The sequence below is a fragment of the Rhagoletis pomonella genome, unplaced genomic scaffold (assembly GCF_013731165.1).
Source record: "Rhagoletis pomonella isolate Grant_MI unplaced genomic scaffold, Rhpom_1.0 Rhpom_scaffold_00001, whole genome shotgun sequence".
NCBI lineage: Eukaryota > Metazoa > Arthropoda > Insecta > Diptera > Tephritidae > Rhagoletis > Rhagoletis pomonella.
The window spans coordinates 26,124,092-26,148,103 of NW_023458555.1; the positions used below are offsets into that span (position 1 = coordinate 26,124,092).

The 24,012-nt window shown below is 35.6% G+C and overlaps 3 protein-coding genes across 4 annotated transcripts; 2 read left to right on the forward strand and 1 right to left on the reverse strand.

The window, feature by feature from the left end:
• The first annotated feature begins 5,254 nt into the window (after window positions 1-5,254).
• Window positions 5,255-12,472, forward strand: LOC118750998 (arrestin domain-containing protein 3-like). Of its 2 annotated transcripts, none has more exons than XM_036485759.1 (4): window positions 5,255-5,780; window positions 10,479-10,828; window positions 10,897-11,467; window positions 11,538-12,472. In XM_036485759.1, exons 1-4 carry the CDS (start codon window positions 5,669-5,671, stop codon window positions 11,804-11,806), a joined length of 1,302 nt encoding a protein of 433 aa, XP_036341652.1. In that variant the 5' UTR covers window positions 5,255-5,668; the 3' UTR covers window positions 11,807-12,472. The 2 variants fall into 2 exon arrangements, with proteins under 2 accessions (XP_036341652.1, XP_036341657.1); XM_036485764.1 differs by lacking the exon at window positions 5,255-5,780 and adding an exon at window positions 10,097-10,210.
• Window positions 12,473-15,150: 2,678 nt separating this feature from the next.
• LOC118742334 (arrestin domain-containing protein 3-like) lies at window positions 15,151-16,313 on the forward strand. The gene is made up of 4 exons (XM_036474365.1): window positions 15,151-15,259; window positions 15,338-15,663; window positions 15,754-16,254; window positions 16,299-16,313. Exons 1-4 carry the CDS (start codon window positions 15,151-15,153, stop codon window positions 16,311-16,313), a joined length of 951 nt encoding a protein of 316 aa, XP_036330258.1.
• A 123-nt stretch (window positions 16,314-16,436) lies between these two features.
• LOC118751011 (arrestin domain-containing protein 17) lies at window positions 16,437-20,626 on the reverse strand. The gene is made up of 4 exons (XM_036485774.1): window positions 20,381-20,626; window positions 19,668-19,877; window positions 18,718-19,602; window positions 16,437-16,792 (listed from the first exon to the last, which is right to left on the reverse strand). The coding sequence occupies exons 1-4, from the start codon at window positions 20,493-20,495 to the stop codon at window positions 16,548-16,550; spliced, it is 1,455 nt and encodes a 484-aa protein (XP_036341667.1). The 5' UTR covers window positions 20,496-20,626; the 3' UTR covers window positions 16,437-16,547.
• Between the last annotated feature and the right edge of the window lie 3,386 nt (window positions 20,627-24,012).

Here is a 24,012-nt window from a genome sequence, read left to right on the forward strand (position 1 = left end):
TCCATAGGAAGTGTTTTCGAAAATTTTTTGAAACGTGCACTTTATTGTACTAAAATTGAATGGGCTATAAAACTGTAAACCAAAGATTTTGAATAAAAAGTTTAAAATTTTTAAATTATGTTTGATGTTTTCAATTTTTATACAAAGTTTGCAAAATATAGAACATTAAGAAATATATCCTAAACTGATCAAGGCGAGTCTATTATTTCTGGTAACAGCATACGTAGATGGTTTGTGTATGCTAATTTTGTTTATAGGTGGATGAGTAGTTCCAAAAGGAACAATCCAGTGCCTTCGTCTTGGTCTGCAGGCTATATCGGAGACACAGCCGCTAAATTTAAACGTAGAATACGTGGTATGGTTAAGAGCACATCCAAGTAAAAAACGGAAGCACGCCCTAAGAAAAAATACCGATAACAAAAGCGATAATAAAATCGATAAAAGCATCGATGAAACTATCGATAACAAAATAGCTAAAAATATCAATAAGTCGGTTACAAAATCTATAAAAAAATCTATAACTAAATTGATTAAAATATAGATAAAAAAATCTATACAAAATGTCGTTAGCAAAATCAATAACAATATCGATAAAAATTTCGATAACATATTTGATAAAAAATATCGATAAAAAAACCAATAAAATGCCGATTATTATATCGATAAGTCCCGAGAATTTCGGAAATCTCTTAAATCCCGAAATAGTCCCCAGATTGAGTATCTGTCTATATCCTTTTCTCTATAATTACCCTAATTTTAATCTTTCTTCCTCTATCTTAATATTTAGTTTTATCGGTATCCTCATCTTCATATTTTTCTTTATTTTTATCTTTGTTTTTACTTTTATGTTTATCACATTCTTCATCTACATATTCCCCCTTCACCTTTGGCTTTTATTATGTTATTCAGAAGCCGAAATACCTATACACACATACTTTTTTCTCGTTCTCTTACTTCCAACGCATGCACGTGTTTGTAAAATGATGACGAAGTGATTTTGTATGGAAAATTACACAGGTTTACAAAAAAAAAATGCTTATGCATATTAAACCAAACCTATATATCCCTATGTTATTCGACACGCTGAATGCGAATCCGAAGCCCCTTTGGTCTCCACTACGTCAGGTTCGTGGTCAGTTGAAGGTCAAGGTAGGTTGGTATTGGAAATGGGCGAAATCGGACTGTAACCACCCCCACTTCCAATAAAACGGTAATTTTCAGAAATACGAAAACTGCGATATTTTAGTAACTACTGAAGATTATTCACTCAAAATTAATATTAACAATAAATTTTAGACGAAAAATAAGAATATTAGAAATGTATGGAAAATGGGCGTAGCCACGCCCACTTATGGTTACATGTGTATATCTTGGTAGCCGCTGCACCAATTTCTCCCAAGCTTAGCACAGTTGTTAGCCTTGCTACAGCATACCAAAAATTTTAAAATCGGACAATAACCACGCCCACATCCCATATAACGGTAATTTAGAGAAATACAAAATCTTCGATAAATCAGTAAATATTAAAGCTAATTTATTCAAAATTGATACTTGCAACAACTCTTTACCAAGAAATACAGTTATGATAAAATTTTAGAAAATGGGCGTGGCACCGCCCACTTATGTATCTCAGTAACCGTTATACCAATTTGTATCAAACTCGGTATGGTTATTGTGCTTGCCACATAAAAGCAAAATGTTGAAAATTATTGAAATCGGACTACAATTACGGCCGCTTTTCATATAACGGTAAATTTCAGAAATGCTTGAAACTTCAATATTTCGAAATTTAAGGACGCTAATTTACTCAAAATTGATACACCCCGGCTTACCATGTAGCCGAAGCTTTCGGAAAGGTGAAAGTCATATACTTAATACTTGCGCCGGGTATTTAATGTTCGGTTCCGCCCGAACTTAGACTTTCTGACTTGTTCTAAATAATTTTTTTAATTAATCATATCTATCTTTAAAAGTCCTTTTGAAAAAAATCCTCACGTCAGAGTGAAAAACTAAAAAACGCAGTTTATAAGTGGCCCATAGTTTCGTGAGTTTATCGATTTTTTCGTGTGTTCTGAAATTTTTTTATTTTTGTGGCACAGCGTTATTCATAGTTTTGAAATATATTTCGTGAGGGCAATAAATCAAAATAGTTGAAATCACTTTCTTTTTTAAACACCTAGGATATCACTGACAATTATGAAGAACCCTGAATGAAAGCTCAAAGCCTTAAAAATTTTTTTATGTGATGTTTGAAATGAACGATAAAAAATTAGCTGGCATACATATTTTACAATTTTTAGAATCAATGGTTTAAATTTTATACTGAAAGGGTTAAGAAAGCTTTATATCAAAAGTGTGATACTAAATGCCTTTCATCACGGCGCCAATTATTACCTTTGGGTTTTTGCACCTTAAGCTTACATCGAAAATTTGTTTTAGTGAATCTATGTGAAATAATTGAAGAAACGATTAACCGCTTTGCTGAGTAGCCGAGACGTCTGCTTTTTAAATAGTTTTTGTAAAACAAATCGGCAAGTACATATCGTTCCACGCATGCCAGAAACAAGAATGTGTAAAAATTAAAATTTTGGGAAATCAAGTTTTGTTACCAGACTTAACTCTGCATTCATGTAATTGACATTGTGAAATACATATATGCTTTCCATGTACGCATGGTATTCTGGCTTTTGGGGTAAAATAGAACATTCAAAGGTTAATCAAGTCAACCACCCAATAACTCAATATTGGTAAATTTGCGCATCCATGCTTCGGGCATAAGGGTGACGATATGTATTTACTTCACATTTATTAATTTTTTATACGCATGTCCTACATATCTTCGCAGTAAGAAAATAGTAGTCGTATTTCAAGACCTGAGTGGAAGATCGACCTACCTTGGTAGCCAGTGCGGAAACGCCCTATATCAGAGAACTTTTCAAGAACGCCCTACTTCAGAATTTGATTGAAGAACATCCTATCCCAGAATTTGGGTTAAGAAGGCCCTATTTCTGAATTCGGTACAAAAACGCCCTATCTCAAATGAAAATGTTTTGAAAATGTGCTGAGAACCGAATTCTGGGGTAGGGCGTTCTTGAAATTTTTTTTTATAAAATGGCGCGTTTTTGAACTGGCTGCCAAGATAGGTCGATCTTCCACTCATGTGTCGACTTCCTGTTAATATTCCTCTATTTGCATGAAAACAAGTCAAACAAGTAAGAAAGTCTAAGTTCGGGCGGAGCCGAACATTTAATACCCGGCGCAAGTATTAAATATATGTTTTCCACCTTTCCGAAAGCTACCGCTACATGATAAGCCGGGGTGTATACATTTTAAGTAAATTAGCGTCCTTAAATTTCGAAATATTGAAATTTCAAGCATATCTGAAATTTACCGTTATATGAAAAGCGGCCTCAATTTTAGTCCGATTTCAACAATTTTCAACGGTTTGCTTTTATGTGGCAAGCACAATAACCATACCGAGCTTAGTACAAATTGCTAGAACGGTTAGCGAGATACATATATGTGATCACAAGTGGGCGGTGCTACGCCCATTTTCCAAAATTTTGTCATAAACGTATTTCTTGGTAAAGAATTGTTGCAATCATCAATTTTGAATAAATTAGCTTCAATATTTACTGATTTATCGAAGATTTTTCGGCCAGTTGGTATGCTGTACCAGGACCAACAACTGTGCCAAGTTTGGAAGAAATTGGTGTAGCGGTTACCAAGATATACACATGTAACCATAAGTGGGCGTGGCTACGCCCATTTGCCAAAATTTTGTAATATTCTTATTTTTCGTCTAAAACTCATTGCAAATATCAATTTTGAGTGAATTATCTTCAGTAGTTACTAAAATATCGCAGTTTTCGTTTTTCTGAAAATTACCGTTACATGGGAGATAGGCGTGGTTATTGTCCGATTTTTAAAATTTTCGGCCATTTAGTATGCTGTACTAAGGCCAGCAACTGTGCCAAGTTTGGAAGAAATTGGTGCAGCGGTTACCAAGATATACACATGTAACCATAAGTGGGCGTGGCTACGCCCATTTTCCAAAAATTTATAATATTCATGTTTTCCGTCTGAAACTCATTTTAAGTATCAATTTTGAGTGAATTATCTTCAGTAGTTACTAAAATATCGCAGTTTTCGTATTTCTTAAAATTACCGTTATGTGGGAGGTAGGCGTGGTTATTATCCGATTTCGCCCATTTTCAATACCATCCGTCCCACGCCCAAAAGAAGTTCACATACCAAGTTTCGTTACGATATCTCAATTTTTACTCGAGTTATCGTGTGCACAGACGGACGGACGGACGGACGGACGGACGGACGGACGGACGGACGGACGGACAGACAGTCACCGCTTAATCGATTTCTCTTTTCATTCTGATCATTTATGTATACATTTGTCTATATCTATCTCGATTCGTTTTGCCTGTTACAAACAACCGTTATGTGAACAAAGTTATAATACCCTTGTGCACAAGTGCGCTCGGGTATAAAAATGTAAGATTAGTACTCCACTCTACTTACTAAACTAAATTTATATTTGGCTATTATTTAGTTAAGATTGAAGAAACATTATTTTCGAGGAATTTTTTATATGTCAGTCCCTCCCTAAATTCGATCCTGGTGGCGCCCATGAGAACATTAGAGGAAATCTCTGACCTTGATTTAAAATTTCTGTTTCAAAGCTACATAAGCTACACTACTGTAGAAAAATATTATTCCATGCTTGCTTGCAATCGCCGGTTTAGCTGAGATAACGCTGAAATTACCTACTTTATAATTTTCTTATTCGATCGAAATTAATGTTATTGTGCTGTTTTAGACTTGTAAGTGTTCACAAAAATTGTTACCTACGCTTTGCTCTCTTTTTTAAAATTTTGCGTATCGGATAAATAAATATCCCTGTGGCAACACTCGCTTAGTTCGCTATTTAAATGTGGCAATCACCCGGCTAGCCGCACATAAACAAATGTAAATCAAGTCAAAATAAAAACGTGTTGATGACGTCACACCCAGTGGCGTCTTTCAGCCGCTATATGCTCCCACAACTGAAATTTAGCTCCCAACTCACACGCATCCTCTCTCTTTCTCTCAGTCTCTGTGCTCCAAAGAGCTGATGGAGACTGTCGACTAGTATGGCTTTCTATTATTCTTTTTAAGTAAACAAGAGCTTGTGAGTTTGTTATAAACTGTTTACATACGTTTTCAGACAGCAGTTTGTCGAACGCGACGACCAGTGGGAGCCAGAATTGACGGAAAAGCATGGGTGCCAGTTGGTCCACAATTTCACTGTGAAAAATACATATTTGTGATTCATAAGAAAATATACGATATATATGCTGAATAGGATTTACGTAGATAACAACGTGTTGTAGTAGGTACTGAGAACTAGTGCTTTCATTTGAAGTGAAACATATGTACTTATGTATATATGTATATGTATATAGTATCTACAATATATGCAAATAAGTAAATGCAGATATTTTTAGCACTGTGTTGCGTTAATTTGTTACGTCTGTCATATAAGTTTGTGCACATAGATATTAGTTGAAAGTGATTTGTTCTGCAATTAGCTGAAAGCAGTAAAGAAATATATAGTGATCAATTAAAAACAACATATCCACACGTAATAAAATCATTAATAAATCGAGCGAAAATGCCCTCTTCGTGTGTATTTGAATTTGATCGACCACAGCCGGTTTACTACAGTGGGGAGACTATCAATGGGCGAATACAGCTGCATACGACAAGCGAAAAAACCGTTAGAGGTAAGGGAATTTTTTAAATGAAGAATTAAAACGACTTTTTAGGCGAGTTACTATGTTCCAGTTTTTAATCTCAAAAAAAAAAATTTAAACAAAATCACGAATAGTCAAAACTCAATCTTACTTTTGCTGATGTCTGCTTGTTCAATTTTTGTTTAATATATTCCCTGTACGCCAATGCTTTATCAAACAAATAATTTTATTCATCCCCACACAATGAACTGCAATTAAACAAAATCAAATGGAAAAAAAATTGCAAACCGGCAGAATTTACTTGTGTATGCACGCGAGTGTGCATCTAAACTCGTGTATAAACACATATGCACATAACCATGTGCCTAACTGGAAATTTGTTACCATTGGGGATCTGAATGTTCAGAGAAGTTTTGCTAAATATCCTCTGAAATTGGATATAAATAGAAGTATGCATTTACTAAATTTTAATTCTTACTAGGAGTGCCACAATAAAATTTCATAACTCGTCAAATTTCGATAACATTCGATACCGTGCGTTTCGAAGACTTGATGAGTTTCGGTAGCTCATATATTTATATATCTCAATATTAATCGATATATCGATAGCTCGATAAACTCTGGATAACTCTACAAATTTTGATAACCTTAATAGCTCAATGAATTTCGATATCTGTCGACAAAATTTGATAACCCGTTACACTCTGTTAACTTGATAGCATTCGATAAACCAATTAGGAGTGAAAACTTTATATACCTATAAACCCTATAAATTTCGATAACTCGATATACTGTGATTATTCTAAAAACTTCGATGCGATAAACCAGCAAATTTCGGGTAATCAATAATTATTGGTAACTTAGTAAGTTCAAAGAACTTAATTACATTACGATAGCTCGCTAAATTTCGTTAACTTCACAAATAATGAAACCAATAAAAATCGATAACTTGATAAATTCCATTAACTTGAAAAATTCCGATAATCTAATAAATTTGGTTATCTAACTCGATAACTGTCGGCAAATTTGGACAATCAAGACTCTGTTTCTATAAATTTCGACAACTCAAAAAATATTGATCACTTTGAATGATTCGATACATTTCGATAACTCAGCAAACATAGATAGCTCGATAAATTTCGAAAACTATAAACTTAGATGCTTCTATAAATTTCGATAACTATAACCTTCGATGATTCGATAAATTTCGATAACTTGATGAACTGAAATTTTTGTGATTGGATTTGTTCGCTTCTTATAAAAAAAAATCAAAAAATTTCCTTAGATCTTATGTATTTCTCATTGCTTTCATTCACGTCTTCATCTTCAATTTCGCCTTCACTTTTTTCTCAATTACTTCTTCATCATCACATTTATCTTTATTACAAAGTTCAATTTCAAATATGAAGTAAAGCAAAATGCGAAAACAACTCAAATTGAATAGGTTGCAACAACAACGGCAAGTTTTTTTATTTCCACTGCTTTTAGAAAATTTAAGCTAAGTGATAACCTATGACTCAGTGAACCAAAAAGCTTGAGAGAAAGCCGAAAAACGCAGTAATGGCGACTTTCGGTTAAAAGTACATCCTATGCCTGTATTAAACACAAACCTAATGGTTTACCTTAAAGTGACTAGATTTTCCCTTTGTTTAAGAAAAGCTATTCCAGAAACTAATTGTACAAAAAATCTCTGAGCTATAAAGAGTTTTCCAATTTCACGTTGAATGAAAATTGAAGGCATATAATGAAAGCTAAATATTCCCTACTGGGTGCTCGAAGACATGCATTTAATTCTGTTTGTTTGATTGTTTGCATATATTTGAATCGGTTATTTTTTATAATTCGCTGGAATGCTGTTTTTGCAGTTCAGTCGGAACACTTACTCCAGACAATATACAGCTATGCATACATACATACATATATGAAAGTATTAAACGTTTTAACTAATTAATAACAATTTAAATCCCTCTTTTGGTTTCTTATGTTAATTTTTATTGTTGCTTGTATGAAGGATTGTATCGGAAACATGAGAAACGCCAAAGAACAAGGCTACCAGCAGATTGTTGTACAAGTAATGAAGTTCTCAAAGCTTCTAAGATTCACTTCGCAGTTCAGCTCATTCCGCATGCTGTTCATTAAGCTTGGCCGAAACACGAGTGGGAAAGTAATGATATGAATACCACTCGTGCTTAAAAAGTAGTCGGTTATTTTCATATTTCCTCACCGCCTATCGGCATTTGTAAAAAATTTTGTGGTGTAAAAAACCTCAAGCGCAAAGTTCAAAGTAATCGAATAATATTCTAATATATTTTGATGTTACTACCGAATATTTATGCGCTGCTTTCACGAAAGACCGTGAAATATATGCCAAATAACTACACTGTTTGAGAGCAGATAAGCTAGGATCATTGAAGAAGGTCTGTTAGCTTTTGTGGACAAAATGCTGCCATAAATATGATTACCGCAAATATAGCCCATATTGGCATTACAAATGCACGTTTGAATTAATAAATAAATAGCATTATTAAAAACAAAAAATTAATCAACTCTTAGGTTTTGCGTACGATGCTTTACTTCAAAGTAAAATTAATGATTCATCAGTCTTGAACAAAGTTTTCCTTCTAAATAATTACTAAAAAGTACTGACTGTGAATAGGGCAAATTATCAGTAGTATCTTTATCGATTAGTAAATGTAAAATTCTACATATAACTATGTAAATGGTTTTATTGTATGCACGTATGTATTTATACTTTGAACTTAACCCTACAAGACAGCTGAGTATCATATGAGTGCTCATATTATCATTATCACTAATTACAAAATTGCTTATCAAAGTAATCGTTATTGTTCAGACCATGGGAACAATTTGAGTACTTTCCCCTTTCAGAAAGTCCTCAGTACTAATAGTCAAACTACTCATTTATGCCATACTATAAAACAAAAGAGTGAATGTTTTAGAATTTTTTCCTAAAGTGTACTCAGAAATGTCTTATAGGGAGCTTTAGTACATGCATAATTGAAAATATAGATCATGTATACAGTATACTTAAATACATACATATGAGCATTTCGTCACTAGGCACGAATAGTGTTTTGACGGCGAAAAAATACGCATAAAAAAAATTGCGAAAACAGACGCCGAATACTTTTTTTCTTAATCTCCTCGGCTGCTTTAAGAGATAGGCATTAAATCCGCACTATATCAATTCCAGTTACAGAATAAAAGCAACAAATAAAAACGATCTCAAACATTTTTTTTTCAACACTTTTTGTGGATTTCGACTTAACACCAATTCCTAACACCGTGTGCTTGAGCCAACTTTAAATCGAAGGTCATTGCACATCATTTTTTTTTTTGGCTAATTTGTGTTATTTTTGTTATAAATAACGTGTAAAAATTTTAAAGCCCACAACTTTTCGAGCCGCTTTTGAAAAAAATAATTTTAAATAGAAATTATTCGTTTTCTTTGAAAATTTTCATACACTCATATTGGAATAATGTGAAGGAAACAAAACTAGGCTGCAACATTCGTAATTTATTTAATTTTTTATGTAATAAGCATGTATGTAGTACATTAAAAAAAAAAATAATTACAAGTGTTGCAGCCTAAAAATTGTTTCCTTCACACTATAATTTGAAAAAAGTTTTTAAATTGAAAAAAGTCCATATGCTTAAATAAGTAGTCCCATATGAGTGAATGAAAATTTTAAAATATTACTAATAATTTATATTTATAAAATTTTCTCAGGTTATTTATAATAAAAATAACACAGATATTTGAAAACACCGATCCAATATGGTACATATTTGGAATGTATGTTATTTGGATGAAGAGGAATAACTACACAAAAGAACTACCCGATAGGTGGCGCAGAAGTCGAGATATTTGAAAAATCCCTATATATGGTCTGATTTGTTTCATATTTATAACATACATATGTATATTACTTAAATGCTAAGAAATGCCTCCACAAAAGATTTAGCCATTAGATGGGACGGGGTCTATTTTCTTTTTTACTTACCACTAATAAAGGATTAAAAAAAAAAAAATTATTTCAAATTACCTGTTTTCACTTTTTTATTTCACTTCTATTTGCGATGTGATCACTTCGAAAGCTTTGGCTCGGAAGTAATGGTCTACTATACAACACATTTTAGTGCCAATATATCTGCGTCCTTACAGTTAATATGCACTCTCATATCTTGTTTCGTTCAGTTTGTACAGACCTTTAAAGCAGGCTCTCATGGCGTTGCCATATGGTGATTTTAATCAAAGACTATGTTTTTGGTAGCTATGTTTAGTTAGCTGATGTTTTTAATTTTCTACCACCTCTAGCATAATCTTCTATCTAACATATTGCTGAATAATTAAATCCTTTAATCCTGTTTTTTTTCAAAATCAGGTCAGAAAACTTGCTGTAGCAGGAGTATTAGGTTTAAATATCCTATGAAAAAAAGTAAGTGCGTCTGGGCCACACTGGAGAAGGGAAACTTACGTTACGTCTCTATTTTGCCTCATAACCTATATACATACATATGTACATATATTAAATTGTGTTTTGAATAAAAAGTGGCCAAAGGTGAATACACATGGTTTTTAAGCGGCCTGCATTTTTTCCCATTTCTTTTTGTTTAAGGCACAGCATTCAATCATGCAATTTCATGTCCATTTATTTTAAGTGATACAAAAATTGTCATATAGACGCCCCTTTTTACTACTTCCAGAGGTTTACATACTTTTCGAAGGCGAGGCAAAAGTACGCTGGGAGGAGAGCAGATCGCGTTCACGCGATGGCAAAACCGAACACTATACCGAACATTTCCGTGGCAACGAAACATATTTGCACTCGAAGACATGTGTGCATGCTGAAGGTACGCTACAGCCGGGAACCTATACTTACACATTCAGCATACCGCTGCCGCTACAATGTCCCACATCCTGCGTAGAGAAATATGGAAAAATTGCATACGAATTGACGTTGGTGTTAAATCGCCCTTATAAATTTGATAATGTTTTCAAACAACCGCTGACGGTTTTACATCAGGTGAACTTGAATTTGAAGCCGGAGCTATTGGTGAGTACGGAAAAGTGTCTTAAATCGGAAACGTACACCTTTAGAGCACTTTATTTATATACTTTCAGATACCAATTAAAAATGAGGATATCAAATATTTCTGTTGCTGGCCCTGCTCTTCGGGCCCAGTGATGTCAACGCTAATAATACCTTTTGGTGGTTATGCGCCCGGTCAGGCAATTAAATATAAGCTCGAAATAGACAATCAATCGACCGGCTATGATTTGGAAGATGGCGTTGAATTAAAATTGAAACAAGTTTATAAATTTGTAGCACAAACACCACATCATAAGACACGCTACCACACCAATACGCTGGCGCACACCGAACAAGGCATGCAATGTTTGCGACTCTCTAAGCGCCTGATTGAAGGCGCACTGGTCATACCACCTGTGCCGCCCAGTTCGCTGACTGACTACATTATTGGTGTGCGCTATGAGATTAAGATGTCCATAAACACTGGCTGCTGTCATACTGATTCCGAAATTGTTATACCCATTACAATTGGTACAGTGCCTTTGGCGCAAAGCGCCACTAATCCTGAGAATGCAGTTGCCTTGCTGCCAACAGCGCCGCAGGAGCCAGATACGCCAGACACACCTTTCGGCAGCGATGCGCCGCCAAACTATGAAAAATTTAGTAAGGCATACATTTTTTTGTTTTACCGAATTCTTAATGTGAATAATTTTGTTTCATATTTCCCCAACAGAGCCACCTTCTTTTGAAGAAGCTACTACTATTAGTGGCAAGTTCATCGATCGCGATGTTGATGAACGCAATCGCACGGATGAATTCATACCAAAATATCCGATGTACACAAATTTCGCTGTTCCCACTGCGCCGGTAATAGATGATGTTAGAATGCCTTTGCTGCAGTTACACGGCACGACACCACCGCCTTATACGAGTAGTACGTCTGAAAATCAGCAGTCAACATCAGCAACACGCGAAACTACTGGATATGGTTGGAATAGTTGAATATCAAAAGTGGTTTTGCTACAATTAGATATGAAAAATATGTACATACACTCACCAACTGTAGCACGATATTAAAAAAACCCAGAACACATTGGAAAAGAATTTTCGTTCTAGATTCGCTGGACGAGTTATTTATGCTTCTTTTGCTTGCGAAAAAAGTGGTTACAAAATTAAGGACATATGTATGTAGGCGTCCCAGTCTTAATTCATGAAATGAAAACAATTATAAAAAACTGGTTTCCACACAGATTCAAAATATTTGGACAATTTAACTTCGCAAAAATATGAAGTTAAATAAATATACATACATACCTGTGAAATATGTTACTTATGTAAATAGTTAAGGTGCCATTAAAAATGTATAGTTATAAGTTTGCCAAAGTTTATTTGCGAAATGCATATTTTCACGTGATAAATTTTATATCAAAGAGTTCTAACTTCTGTAAAATACATTCACGAAATTGTTATTATAACCCATGTTGCAATAAACATTTTCTGACATATGGCTTTGGCATATGGCAAGGGCGGTGAAAATTTAAAGGGGATCTAAAATTGTGGTTTTAAATTGTCTGCCACTATTTTCTTTTTTTTTTAATTTTAATTATGTGACTACTACAAATATGCATGCATGTGTGTATTAGACTAAATGCCAACAAATACACGGTACGTCCTGTTACTACAAACTTATTGGCTGCGTTTCTTTATACATTCCGGATAATCCCATTTCACAGCCGGAATAAACAGAATACGTTTGAAATATACGTTAACATATCATCAGGAACGTTCTAAAGAATAAGTAAACAAAAAAGTTTATTCCAAACGTTCAGAATGAATAAAGAAATTCAGCCATTATATTTATAATATTAATGGTTTATAAAAGAAATCGGAAAAATTTGTTTCATTAATAATTCTTATTTTCGTGGCCGCTAGCAGAAAAATGAAGATAGAGAGGCATTTTTAGGTTTTTTCTTAACAGCGGTCGCCTCTGGGCAGGAAATGCCAAACCTGCGAGTGTGTTTCTGCCATGAAAAACAATTTTTCATATAACTGTAGATCCGTCCCCCTTGTGTGCTTTTACAGATGTCTATGTCGTCGGCATATGCCAGAAATTCAGTTCTGCGGATCTTATGATCTTCTCCAATGGCTGATTAAAGAAATCACCCGAAAGGGAGTCACTTTCTCTGAAACCTCATTTGGTATCAAACGGCTCGGAGAGGTCCTTCTCAATTCTGATGGAGCTGGTAGTATTCATCAACGTCATTTTACACAGTCGTACTAGTTGCATAAATATAACTTTTTCTCGTATAGTCGAAATCGGCTTTGAAATCGACATACACATAGATGGTATGTGTCGATCCTATTCTGGCGGATCATTTCCAAGATTTGGTGTATTTGGAATACCTAGTCTATGGTGCATTTGCCACGTCCAAAGCCACACTGATGAGGATCAATCAGTTTTCTGACGTTGCGTTTCAGTCTTTCTTAGAAGGCTGATCCCGCGATAGTTGGCGCATATGGCAGAATCATCTTTCTTGTGTATGGGGCTGAAATCACTTTAAATTTTAGTCGTTGGGCATGCATTCATCTGTCCATATTCTGCATAAGCATTTATGCATGCACCTTATCACTCCACTATTTAGGTACGCTCTGGACATCGGTAACTAGGTCGCCATGCTTGTTCTTACGGGAGTTCGCCTTGGTCTTGGAACTTTTCGTAAGTCGCATATTTCTCTAATACAATATTCGGGCGTTTTTCCTGTCAGTCAGTATTTCAAGCTCTTCGCGCTCACGTATTTCGGCCTCTGTCTTCTTATTGCTGCAAATACGTCTCGTTTCCCTCTTCACTTCCTACGTATAATGGTCCCACATAGCTCACGTTGACCTCGGTCGCAGCGCGCCCTGTAGTTGCCATAATTTTTTCTGCAACTTCTTGACCTTCCTTGTCGTAAGAGTTGTTCTTTCGGGTAGACATTTTTTACTGCATCGAAGCTCGTAAAAATATTGGCTGCAACGAGATAGTTTTACGAGTCAATGAATGGCCCTCGGAGTGTACAAACTTCTAAAAACTTGAGGCGCACCTTCTGTCTCGTTTTTCGATCTGGAGACAGCCATATAGCTTGATGGATCTTTCCATGCTGGAACCTAATAACACGTAATACCAAGTTTTGGGTCCCGGTGCAGTCTGTTAGCCACAGTCCGTTATCAGTCCTTTCGTCGTTGAGACTGAATTTTCCGACAGTGGCGCCAAATATACCTTCCTTGCCTACCTTGGTAATGAAATCGCCAAGCGCGATTTTTGTATTGTGTCGGGGACAGCGCTTACATATACGCTACACGCGCTCACAGAAGTGATCCTTGGATGCCTTTTCCCTCTCTTCCATTGGAGCATTAGACGTCGCAAGGCTTCACGCTTATCTTCCCGTGCCCCGTCGTTCACATTTCTTAGATAGCTGGGATGTTAGCCTAAGTCTTCCCGAGGACATCAACTAGCCGGAGAGGGACCCCTTCCCCGTCTAGGGTGCGGATATTCCGGGTGCATACACTCAAATCGTAGCCCTTTATACGTGGCCGCGATCGAAAGGTGGTCTCATGTGAGGTCTGCAGTGATTTTTCATTGGACGGATTTTCAACGTGGCGGGACCCAAACCCAGCGCACGCGAGGTTTTACCCCTTGTCAATTCAGCTCGCTCCCGAACGGGTATTTGGGTGTTACCCAGAGGATACGTAGGTATGGACGTCGTGAGTTGCAAATTGAACCATAAGCACCGACGAGTTGGCAAGGGACGTTACATCTTCCATACTGGTGGGCCGGAACCATTTTGGGGACTCAGCTGGTCCTCCTCGAGGCTTAAAATAGAATCGTGGCTTAACTCAGAACGCAGTAAGTACTGGTACAGAGGTAATGGGCCTTAAACAGGCCAAACTTTTTGGTTATCCTTTCGCTAAGAAGGAAAAGATCCGATATCAAGTTGCTTGTTGTCTATCTGACGGGCCATAATGACCTGCACTCTTACATGCACCGGATTGGTATTCCCACGAGGTGGATTGCCGCCTTTGTCTTGAAGACGAGGAGACGTCGGAGCACATTACGTCGATACCTGAGTGCAAGATCGACCTATCTCGGCAGCCAGTTCGAAAACGCCCTATCCCAGAAAACATTTCAAGAACACCCTACTTCAGAATTTGAATGAAGAACGCCGTATTTCAGAAAAAATCTTCTTCCCACACTAAAAGATATGCGAAAGAAAAATGCTCAAAATTATTTTAGAAAGCAAAAAAGTCAAACAAAAATTTGTCTTGATTTCAATTTCTTGTTTACGGGCTTATTTTGTTAAAGTTTGGAAATGTCACCTTACAAATTTACCTTCGAGCGAGATCCTCCGCTGTACATGTGTGGCGAAAAAGTAGTGGGTACCGCAGAGCTGACCTTACTGAAAGAAAGATCATTTGAAGGTAAATAATTAAAAAAGTGATAACATTTAAAAACATATTTCTTCTTACATACATATGTATATGGCGTCGTTTGCGCAGACATACGCATTGGCTTTCGAGGCATGGCCACCGTGAGATGGGTAGACACATTGACACGCTTTCCGAAACTTTATTCCGCCGAAGAGACTTATATGGAAATTGAGACGGTCGTTTTTCAAGGCGGTCAATTGCTGCCTAGCACATACAAATACGAGTTTGACTTTCGTGTACCGGACGTATGCCCGACCACATGCACCACGGATATTGGAAAAATTTATTACGAATTGTCATTACTTCTGGTGTACCACGATAAGGAAAAGCGCAAGTTCGCTAGCGAGGTGATGGTGCTGCAGACGTACAACATAGAAAAACTGCCCAACGCATTGGTGAGTGCAAAGCTGTTGTAAGTTTAAACACCAAGGAAGTGCATATAAAGTTAATAAATAATCCACCCTACCACACGCTTTCATTGCCAGCTGCCGGTTATACGTAGTGATGAAATTTTCTTCTGCTGCTGGCCTTGCGCTGCCGGTCCAATCGATGTGCACTTGAAAGCGGCGCGCGCTGCCTACATACCAGGCAATACCATCGAGTTCACCATTGAAATGACTAATAAGTCGAGGAGATGCAAGTTTCGTACACACGTAACCATATACCTTATGCAAGTCTACAAATTTACAACATATTTACCACGACGCCGCCAGCGCTACATCTCATATGACTTGAAAAGCGTGGAAAAGCGTATAATTGTGCGGTCGGGCGATATGGTTGTAGTGGATGATCAGTTCGATGTGCCACCCCTACCGCCATCCACACAAGGTACACACATAATATCCATTAAATATGAGTTACGCCTGGAAATGCGCATCAGTGCGGTGTCACAAGCCGTATCGGATTTGGTGGTGCCCATCATTATAGGCACAGCTGTAGAACAATCTGTGAGCTTTCATGTACTTTCTATTAGCTATTTGGCTAGAGTATTTAATAACGTTTTTTGAACTATCCCTCTCTTTCCATTTAGAAATCGCCGGAGTAATTGCTGGTAGAACAATTGAGATTGCTCTCCTACCGAAAGCCCTCGATTTGTGGATTAGTTATGTCTAAAGCTAAAATATATCTACTAATAGATCTAAAAACATACTTAGTAATAGGTATGCATGTAAATATGTCTTTATTACATTCATTACATATTTATTCATAGTTCAGTGCTTGCAGTTTGCTTGGTTCATTACAACATTACCCAAATACATTACAATTTATTGTTCGCCTTTCAGTCTAGTAGGGTTCCGGTAGTGGTTGATATTGCCCCTGTTGTTGTAGCTGTCGTTGCCAACGTAGTCGTGCGTGTGGACGCCGCGATAACATCATTCGTTATTGGAAGCACACTCTCCATATTATAGTATAGATATTTTGGTTTAAAATCGGTTTGACCTAAATCCCTTCGTTTTGATTTCTTCACCTCGCCATCAAATCTTGTTTTCGGCATGTACTCTGCTTCACGATAGGTGGAGGAAGCTGAAAGTTATTTATTTTAATACACATGTATGTATGTACATATAATAAAAGTCTAACAGGCCAATGTCTGTAAATTATAGGTATTCTGACCCACCCCTATCCCCCACCCATTTGAAACTTGTACTTTATTCTACCGGAATTCAGTGGGCTACAAAATCGCATAATCAGAATCTAATTAAAAACTCGAAATTTCTACGAAAATTTGTTAATTTTTGTGTTTTAAACTACAGTTTCACTCGATTGGTACATTTGTACAGATTTGGGCATTTTTATATTGGGCTATTGGAACAAAATAAAAAAAATAGGACAATTATTTTTGTAGTCAAAATATTGGTACAATGCAGCAATCTTCTTTTAAAAAATCCAACAAATTATTTTTCGTGATAAGGATAAAGAAATATATTTGGGTATTCACACAATTGGGATACGATTTGCACGCCTGTTATGGCAGTAAGGGTTGCAGTAAGACTTAGAGCTTCCGGTTCCTTAACTGGCTCATCAACCGGACACTCTAATATTCTTGGAGGCTTCGTCTTCATTCCAATTAACACAAATCAATATGAAGAGCTAAGTGAACGAGGGGAGTTATTTGTGTTATTTTCCAGATAAATCTACTCCAGTCTCGCATTGAGGCTTGCGGATCACTACGAACAGTATATTTCCAAAAATATACTAGAATCGGTGCGATATCGACTAATCAGTTTAGGCCGAGACCAAAACAGCACGCTAGTCATTTCTCTTCCGTGCCCACTGATGCCAGTTGGAATGCCAAGTAAAGCCAAATCCTCCATCTGGTATTTACAACGCTGTGGATGCCTTGCTTTTCCTCTGTCACCAGCATTGCAGACCGAGTTGAGTATTTATATTTATGAGAGCGGAAAGAAGAAAACTAAAATTAACCAAAATAGTGATCCAGTCCAATCCAATCTTGCCTATATTTTAAATTCAGTGTTTTCTAATAAGGAGAGAGTACAAACTAAATTGAATCAAAATTGTCGGAAATTTAGTGTCTCCGCCCACAAGGGTGGAGGGCATGGATACTAACCTATCTTAACCATACCTCATAATTCCTTTATTCTAATACAAATTAGAACACAAGCCAATTTTCTGCGAAATCGGTGTACGTTAACTATTCTTTCCACCTGCCTGAAAAGAGTCGAAACACTTTGCGGCTGTAGAAAAGTTTTAATATATAAGTGCCCTGATAATCAGGAAGGTCATACATATATCCCTGAGATCTGTCATGGTTCGCTCGCTGCTATTTAGGGAATGCCTGACTTCCCTTTCGTTTGTGTCTGAGTACTTCCTTGTCAGACTTAAGTATATGACTGTCGATAGCCCAGGAAACTACGTTGCTGACGAGCTAGACGACGAGAGGTACCCTCGAGACAGCCTCTGATAGAAAACAGATAGTGCGAGTGCCTTTTATTGCATGTTCACTACTCTTGGATAGATAGGCCACGCTCCAGCTGAGCGAACGCAGGCAAACAACCAGAGAATGTGCTGGTTGAAGGTCTTTCTAGTCGGGGTGAACCGGATGCGAATCAGATCGGCTCCTCTATGTCGCGCCTGCATGACGGATGGTGTGTAAGAATCATACTAATAAATGTATAACAACATGTAGTTTTTATTCAACTCAGAGGAGCTCTCTTTCCAAATTTCGTTTCGGCACAGCTACAAGCTATAAGTTACTGTTCGTGGAAGTATCATAAAAAACGTATGCTCTTGGTGAACGTGTAGCCTTGTTATGGGTAAACCACGGTAACGTAACCTTATCTATGTATACAAATAAAGAGATGAGCATTTGAAAATTTTCACATCTCACTCCCAATCAACATGCAGACAATTGTAGTCAAATAAGTACTTTTTTCTAGGGGGTTTCTTGTGTACAGCGTTCCTTAAAATAGTCCCTCAAATTTACTCACCCAGTGACATCATGGATATGCTTCTATTGGGCGGCGTCTCCGGCTCGGGAGCTGAGGCACCAGCAAATGTATCGCTCTCGCCCCCAAGCGTTAACATATTACTTTCTCTTTCTTTCATACTTGCTCCCAAATCATCTGTAGAATGCGCAACAAAAATCGGCTGCTGCTGCGCGCTTGCTGCTCGACCCATTTCTTCCACATTCTGCAACGACTTAGTACCAACTATGATTGGCAGCTTTGCGAGTAGCCAACGTTTTACATTATTCGTAGTCAATCGCACGCTCAGCTCGTAGCTAATTTGTAGACAACTACAGTCGCCTGAATCAGTACTTGGCGGAATATTTGTCTGAGGCATAAACAGCGTTTGCAAATGTTGCACCATAGTTTCTTTCTCGTCGCATAGGCTGTGCACCGTTTTAGCTAATATTGTGGGGAAGTACTGAGTTTTGGTTTTTTTGTGACCATGTGAAGCGGTGATGCGACAAATTTGAAGCAGTTCGTAGGTTAGTTCGCTTAAATGTAAACTACCCGGATTTTGTATGATGACATGTGCTGATAACACTTCGCCTGGACTGAATCCAACTTGCTGTAAATTCACAAGCATTTCCAATGGCTTCTTAAAAAACTTCCATAGAGACCGATTCTCCTCGACATGCACCTCGCAAGGTTGTTGTCTCACCTGCGGGCAGTGGCGTAGATCGAGTGGTTTGAGCACTTGCAATTGTTTCGAGTACCAAATTTCACTTTTGTTTTTGTGATCGACAAACACTTCAATTGTGTAGCGTATATGGCCATTGGTGCTCTCGAAACTAGATGGACAACTCTGCGGTAGGGAAACGGTGAAGGGATAGTTATACGTGCCCCGTTCAACGATTTTTGCAATTGCTGCGTGAATAAACGAGATGATGAGTCAGAATGAGTAATAAATGGAGAAAGTTAAGTGCGCATACCATCTTCGGAGCCTAGAAAATAATTGACACTGGACAAAAAGTCCTCTCGATTGGTGTAAACTTCCAAGCGCGGTTCTGGTGTTGTTGGGTCATCGTTAGTTGGCTCCTTTCGTGTTTGTTCATTTTTGTGCTTTGATTTTTTCGATTTCTTCGGTGGCAAATGTTTTTCCCATTTCACTTCAGCAAAACCTGAGTACTTTATGGCTACCGCTGGATAAAGAAAATATTTTAAATTATTTAATGAATTATGGAAAAGGAATTTTAAAGAGTAGGAGACTTCTTAAAAAAAAAGAAAAAAATAAAACAAAAAAAGCGTTGAGCAATGAGTCATTTTTCGAGCACACTTAATATGCCGCTTGATACATATACAGGGTGTCCAATAAGTACCACGACAAACTTATGGAGAAAGTATGATGGGGGGTGACCTCCCACATAAATAGTAACCTTTATAAAAGTGTCACCGTTTTCCAAATATTGATATTTTTCTCAAAAAGTTAATTATCGCAAAATTATTCTAATTTTATAATGGTTTCTTAATATTTTTAAACTGCATTATATTGCATTTGAGTTTTTTTTTTTTTTCATTTAAAAAATATCAAAATTTCAAAAATTACACTTTTATAGAGGACATTTTTTTCTAATCGTGAATATCTACCATCGTCGTGGTACTTATTGGGCACACTGTATATATACAAATGCATATATGCAGGTACCTTTCAGTAGCAACCGTACTTCCAACGTTAAGGTTACACATCCTGTCAGCTTATCACCGGGTTGATATGTAGTCTTAGGATTATCCAAATGCACCTCACAATTTAACACTGACATAAGTAAGTATATATATTCTGCTCTGTGCTTTCCGCTTTCATGACAATTGCCAGCGTGAGATTTGCGACTGCTTATAAAATTATTAAATCAATTTTGTTATAAATACTGTGCAGTCATTATCTTATCGTCAATACTTTGGCTCATTGATAGATAGATAATAATATAAACATACACTTGCGCGTAAAATAATAGGGTTTTCAAATATCTCGACTCCTGCGCCACCTATCGCATTAACTCAGCTTTCGTATTATATTGTCATCGGATTCTGAGCCAACTGTGAAGTTTCAAGTCCCTAGGTTATCGGGAAATTGGTCAAAAATTGATTGCAAGATTTGCCCCTTACAAAAATACTTACAAACAGAGCAAGTTAAATAAAAGCTTTTAAAAACTAAAAATTTGCAAATTTACACAAAACTTTGTTAATGGAATTCCGGATAATCCCATTTCACGGCCGGAATAAACAGAATACTTTTGAAATATACGTTAACATATCATCAGGAACGTTCTAAAGAATAAGTAAACAAAAAAGTTTATTCCAAACGTTCAGAATGAATAAAGAAATTCAGCCAGTATGTTAATGTGTACAGGGGAATTTTCTGTAACAAGAATTTATGCTTATCATACAAATTTAATATAGCAATTGTCACTATCTAATTCAAATTACAAAAAAAAATACATAATTATCTGTTAATAATATAAAACCATCAATGAAGCCATTTGTTGGTATATTAAAATTTGAGCTTTCGATGATAAAGTTCACAACATGAAAATATTTGCTGATTCTGTTAGTAACAATGCACTGTTAACGCAGGCGAGCTTTTATTATTTAAAGCTTGAGAACTATGCTTAACGGCAGCTTTGTGTTAACCCATTTTCAGCCATAGGTGTGTATAGTAACAAATAGTCAGTAATAATTTTTATTGGAACCTGCAAATTTTTACTGGAAAAGTATATAATAACACAAAAAATTTTCAAGAGACACTGAAGTGAAATTTTTACCAGCAGAAGGAGAACAAGAATAAATGTCAAAAGCCGCCATTGGTTCATAAACAAATGTAAAATGGGTGGAAATCAAAATATTAACCCTTTCCGGTCAAATCCATCCCTGACGAATGTAAAAATTTTTCCTCTTAATTACAAGGTTCACTGAGCCTCATAAACCCTACCCTTTACTGCAACAACAGCATGCAAGCTCTTCAAAACCACTGCAAAACCCACCCTAATTACCTTTTCAACTGTAACCTTTGCGGACATTTGTACAATATAATGTACAAGACACTTACATCCTTTCAGTATAAATGTATAATATATTGTACCGGAAAAATAATTAACACCATAGTAGTTTAATTTTAGCATTTTTTTATGATATGTCCTTGTTATGTGCTTTTCGTAGTAATTTTACTAGACTTTCACGTACTTTTTGTACAGTAAATTACCACCACTTGCGTGTTACTGGAATTTTATAAAATGGTATATTTTTTAATTAAATTTTGAAACGTTTTCGATTTTGAAATTTAAGTAAACTATTCGGAATAGTCCAAAACTTCATAAAGTTTAATTTGTTTACAAAAATATTAAAAAGATTTTTAGTAGCATGTTTCCAATGTTACAAAGAATTAAATGTATGATATATTGTTCAAATGCACGGAAAGGGTTAATGATGTCCTGGTCTATGTAAGTGCTTGTGTGTTAAGCAAAGAGTTTAAAACTGATTTATAAATAGTAAAATGTTTACAGCAGAGGATCAAAGCAATGCAACAACTGTTCACTTCCAAGTTTTTGCTAGTTTTCTGTTCTTCTGAATTGTACGCTCTGTTTTGCGTTTACGCTCTCGCTCCTATTCTTTACTGGAGAAGTTACTATACACTCCTAGTCTGCTTTGATATATTATGTATATGTAAATAAAATGTCAGTGTGAAATTAAAAAAAAAAGCTTTATTTTTGCAATAGATGGCTTTAAAATTTTGTTAATATTTTTTTTAAATTATCCATTTATAAACCAAAACCCCAAAAATTAGTTTCAAACTTCATACAAAATTGAAAAAAAATTTCAAAAAATGTTCAACACAATTTCGAATTTTTCAACCTGATTTTTTTTAGAAAACTTTTGGGTATGCGCTTTTAATAAATTTTAGTTCAACGAAGTGCATGTTTTAATAAGCTAAGAATTCGCTTTGATTTTTAATAATTTTTTTACCACCGGCTTTTTGCGGTTTTTTTCATCTTCTAACCAGTGCAATTTTCAAAAAATGGTGTTGATTTTATGAAGTTTTTTGCAAACGATCTTGCGCATTTCATTCCATAAGAAAGTCATGTTTATCTGGAAAAAAATGCAAAAATTGTTTAGGCTATAAAACTGCATACTCAAAAGTTTTATAAAAAAAATTCAGAATACAAAATTCGATATTATAATGAAATTTTTTTAAATTTTTCTTATAAGTTTTGCTTAAAGTTTAACACCCAAATTCCTAAAAATATAGAAGACTTTAAATGCTTTATAAATCGAAAATTTTTAAGAAAATTCCACTTTAATAAGCTTTTTATATCTCTTATTTTTCATGAATAAGGAAGTAAATAAACACAAAAATTTAAACGTATTGTAAATATTCAAAAAAAAAAATCGCGATGTGGACACTTGTTTGAGTCACTGTATATTACTAAAGCCATATATTGCGAATATAAATGATTTGTTTTTACGTACTAAAATTTGATAAAAAGCACATGAAAAATTAGAAATTTTGATGGAAACTGATTCAATTTTTCCAAAATTTGTATAAAGTTCGAAGAGTTGATTTATTTGGTTTTGGTTAAAGCAGGAACAATATTTTTACAAAAGTATAACACACAAATTTTAACTCGAAAAGCGTTATGGGTATTTCACCTTCCGTTACTAACATTTCAACACGGTTACTAACCTAGCACAGTGGTTCAAATTTGGCATTTTGTGGTCACAACTCACTGGAGCCTTAATTTTTCACTCAATTTGATTAATAAAATGATTTTTGAGTGGAAGTTAATAAAATCTTCAAGAGATTAGTTGAGCCCGATATTTGAATTTTTGTTTGTTTGTGTTAAATTTTTTATTGCAAAATGCAGAAAAGTAGCCGTAATGAGGAAACCCTATTCTCAACAATTGTATGGTTCTCCCAAAACGAAAAAAAAATTAAAAAAAAATTTTAATGTTACAAAAAATTTGATAAAATTTAGTAAAAAATTAAGGCTCTAGTGAATTGGGAACACTAAATTTCCGTTTTCAAACACTGTCCATCGGTTCCTCAGACAGGGGTGCGGATAATGTTAATTTCTTCACATTATCTAAATACATGTGTTTGGATTGCATAATTAATTCTTTTTAGTTATTGTAATCAATAGTACAATAAATATAACAAAACCAAATAACAAAATTTCATTAAATATTACACACTTAAATAACACGTTAAAAAAAAAATCAAGTAAAATAATTAAGTAATTTTTAAATATTCAATAAATTTTAATTTTAATTTTTTGCATAACAGAA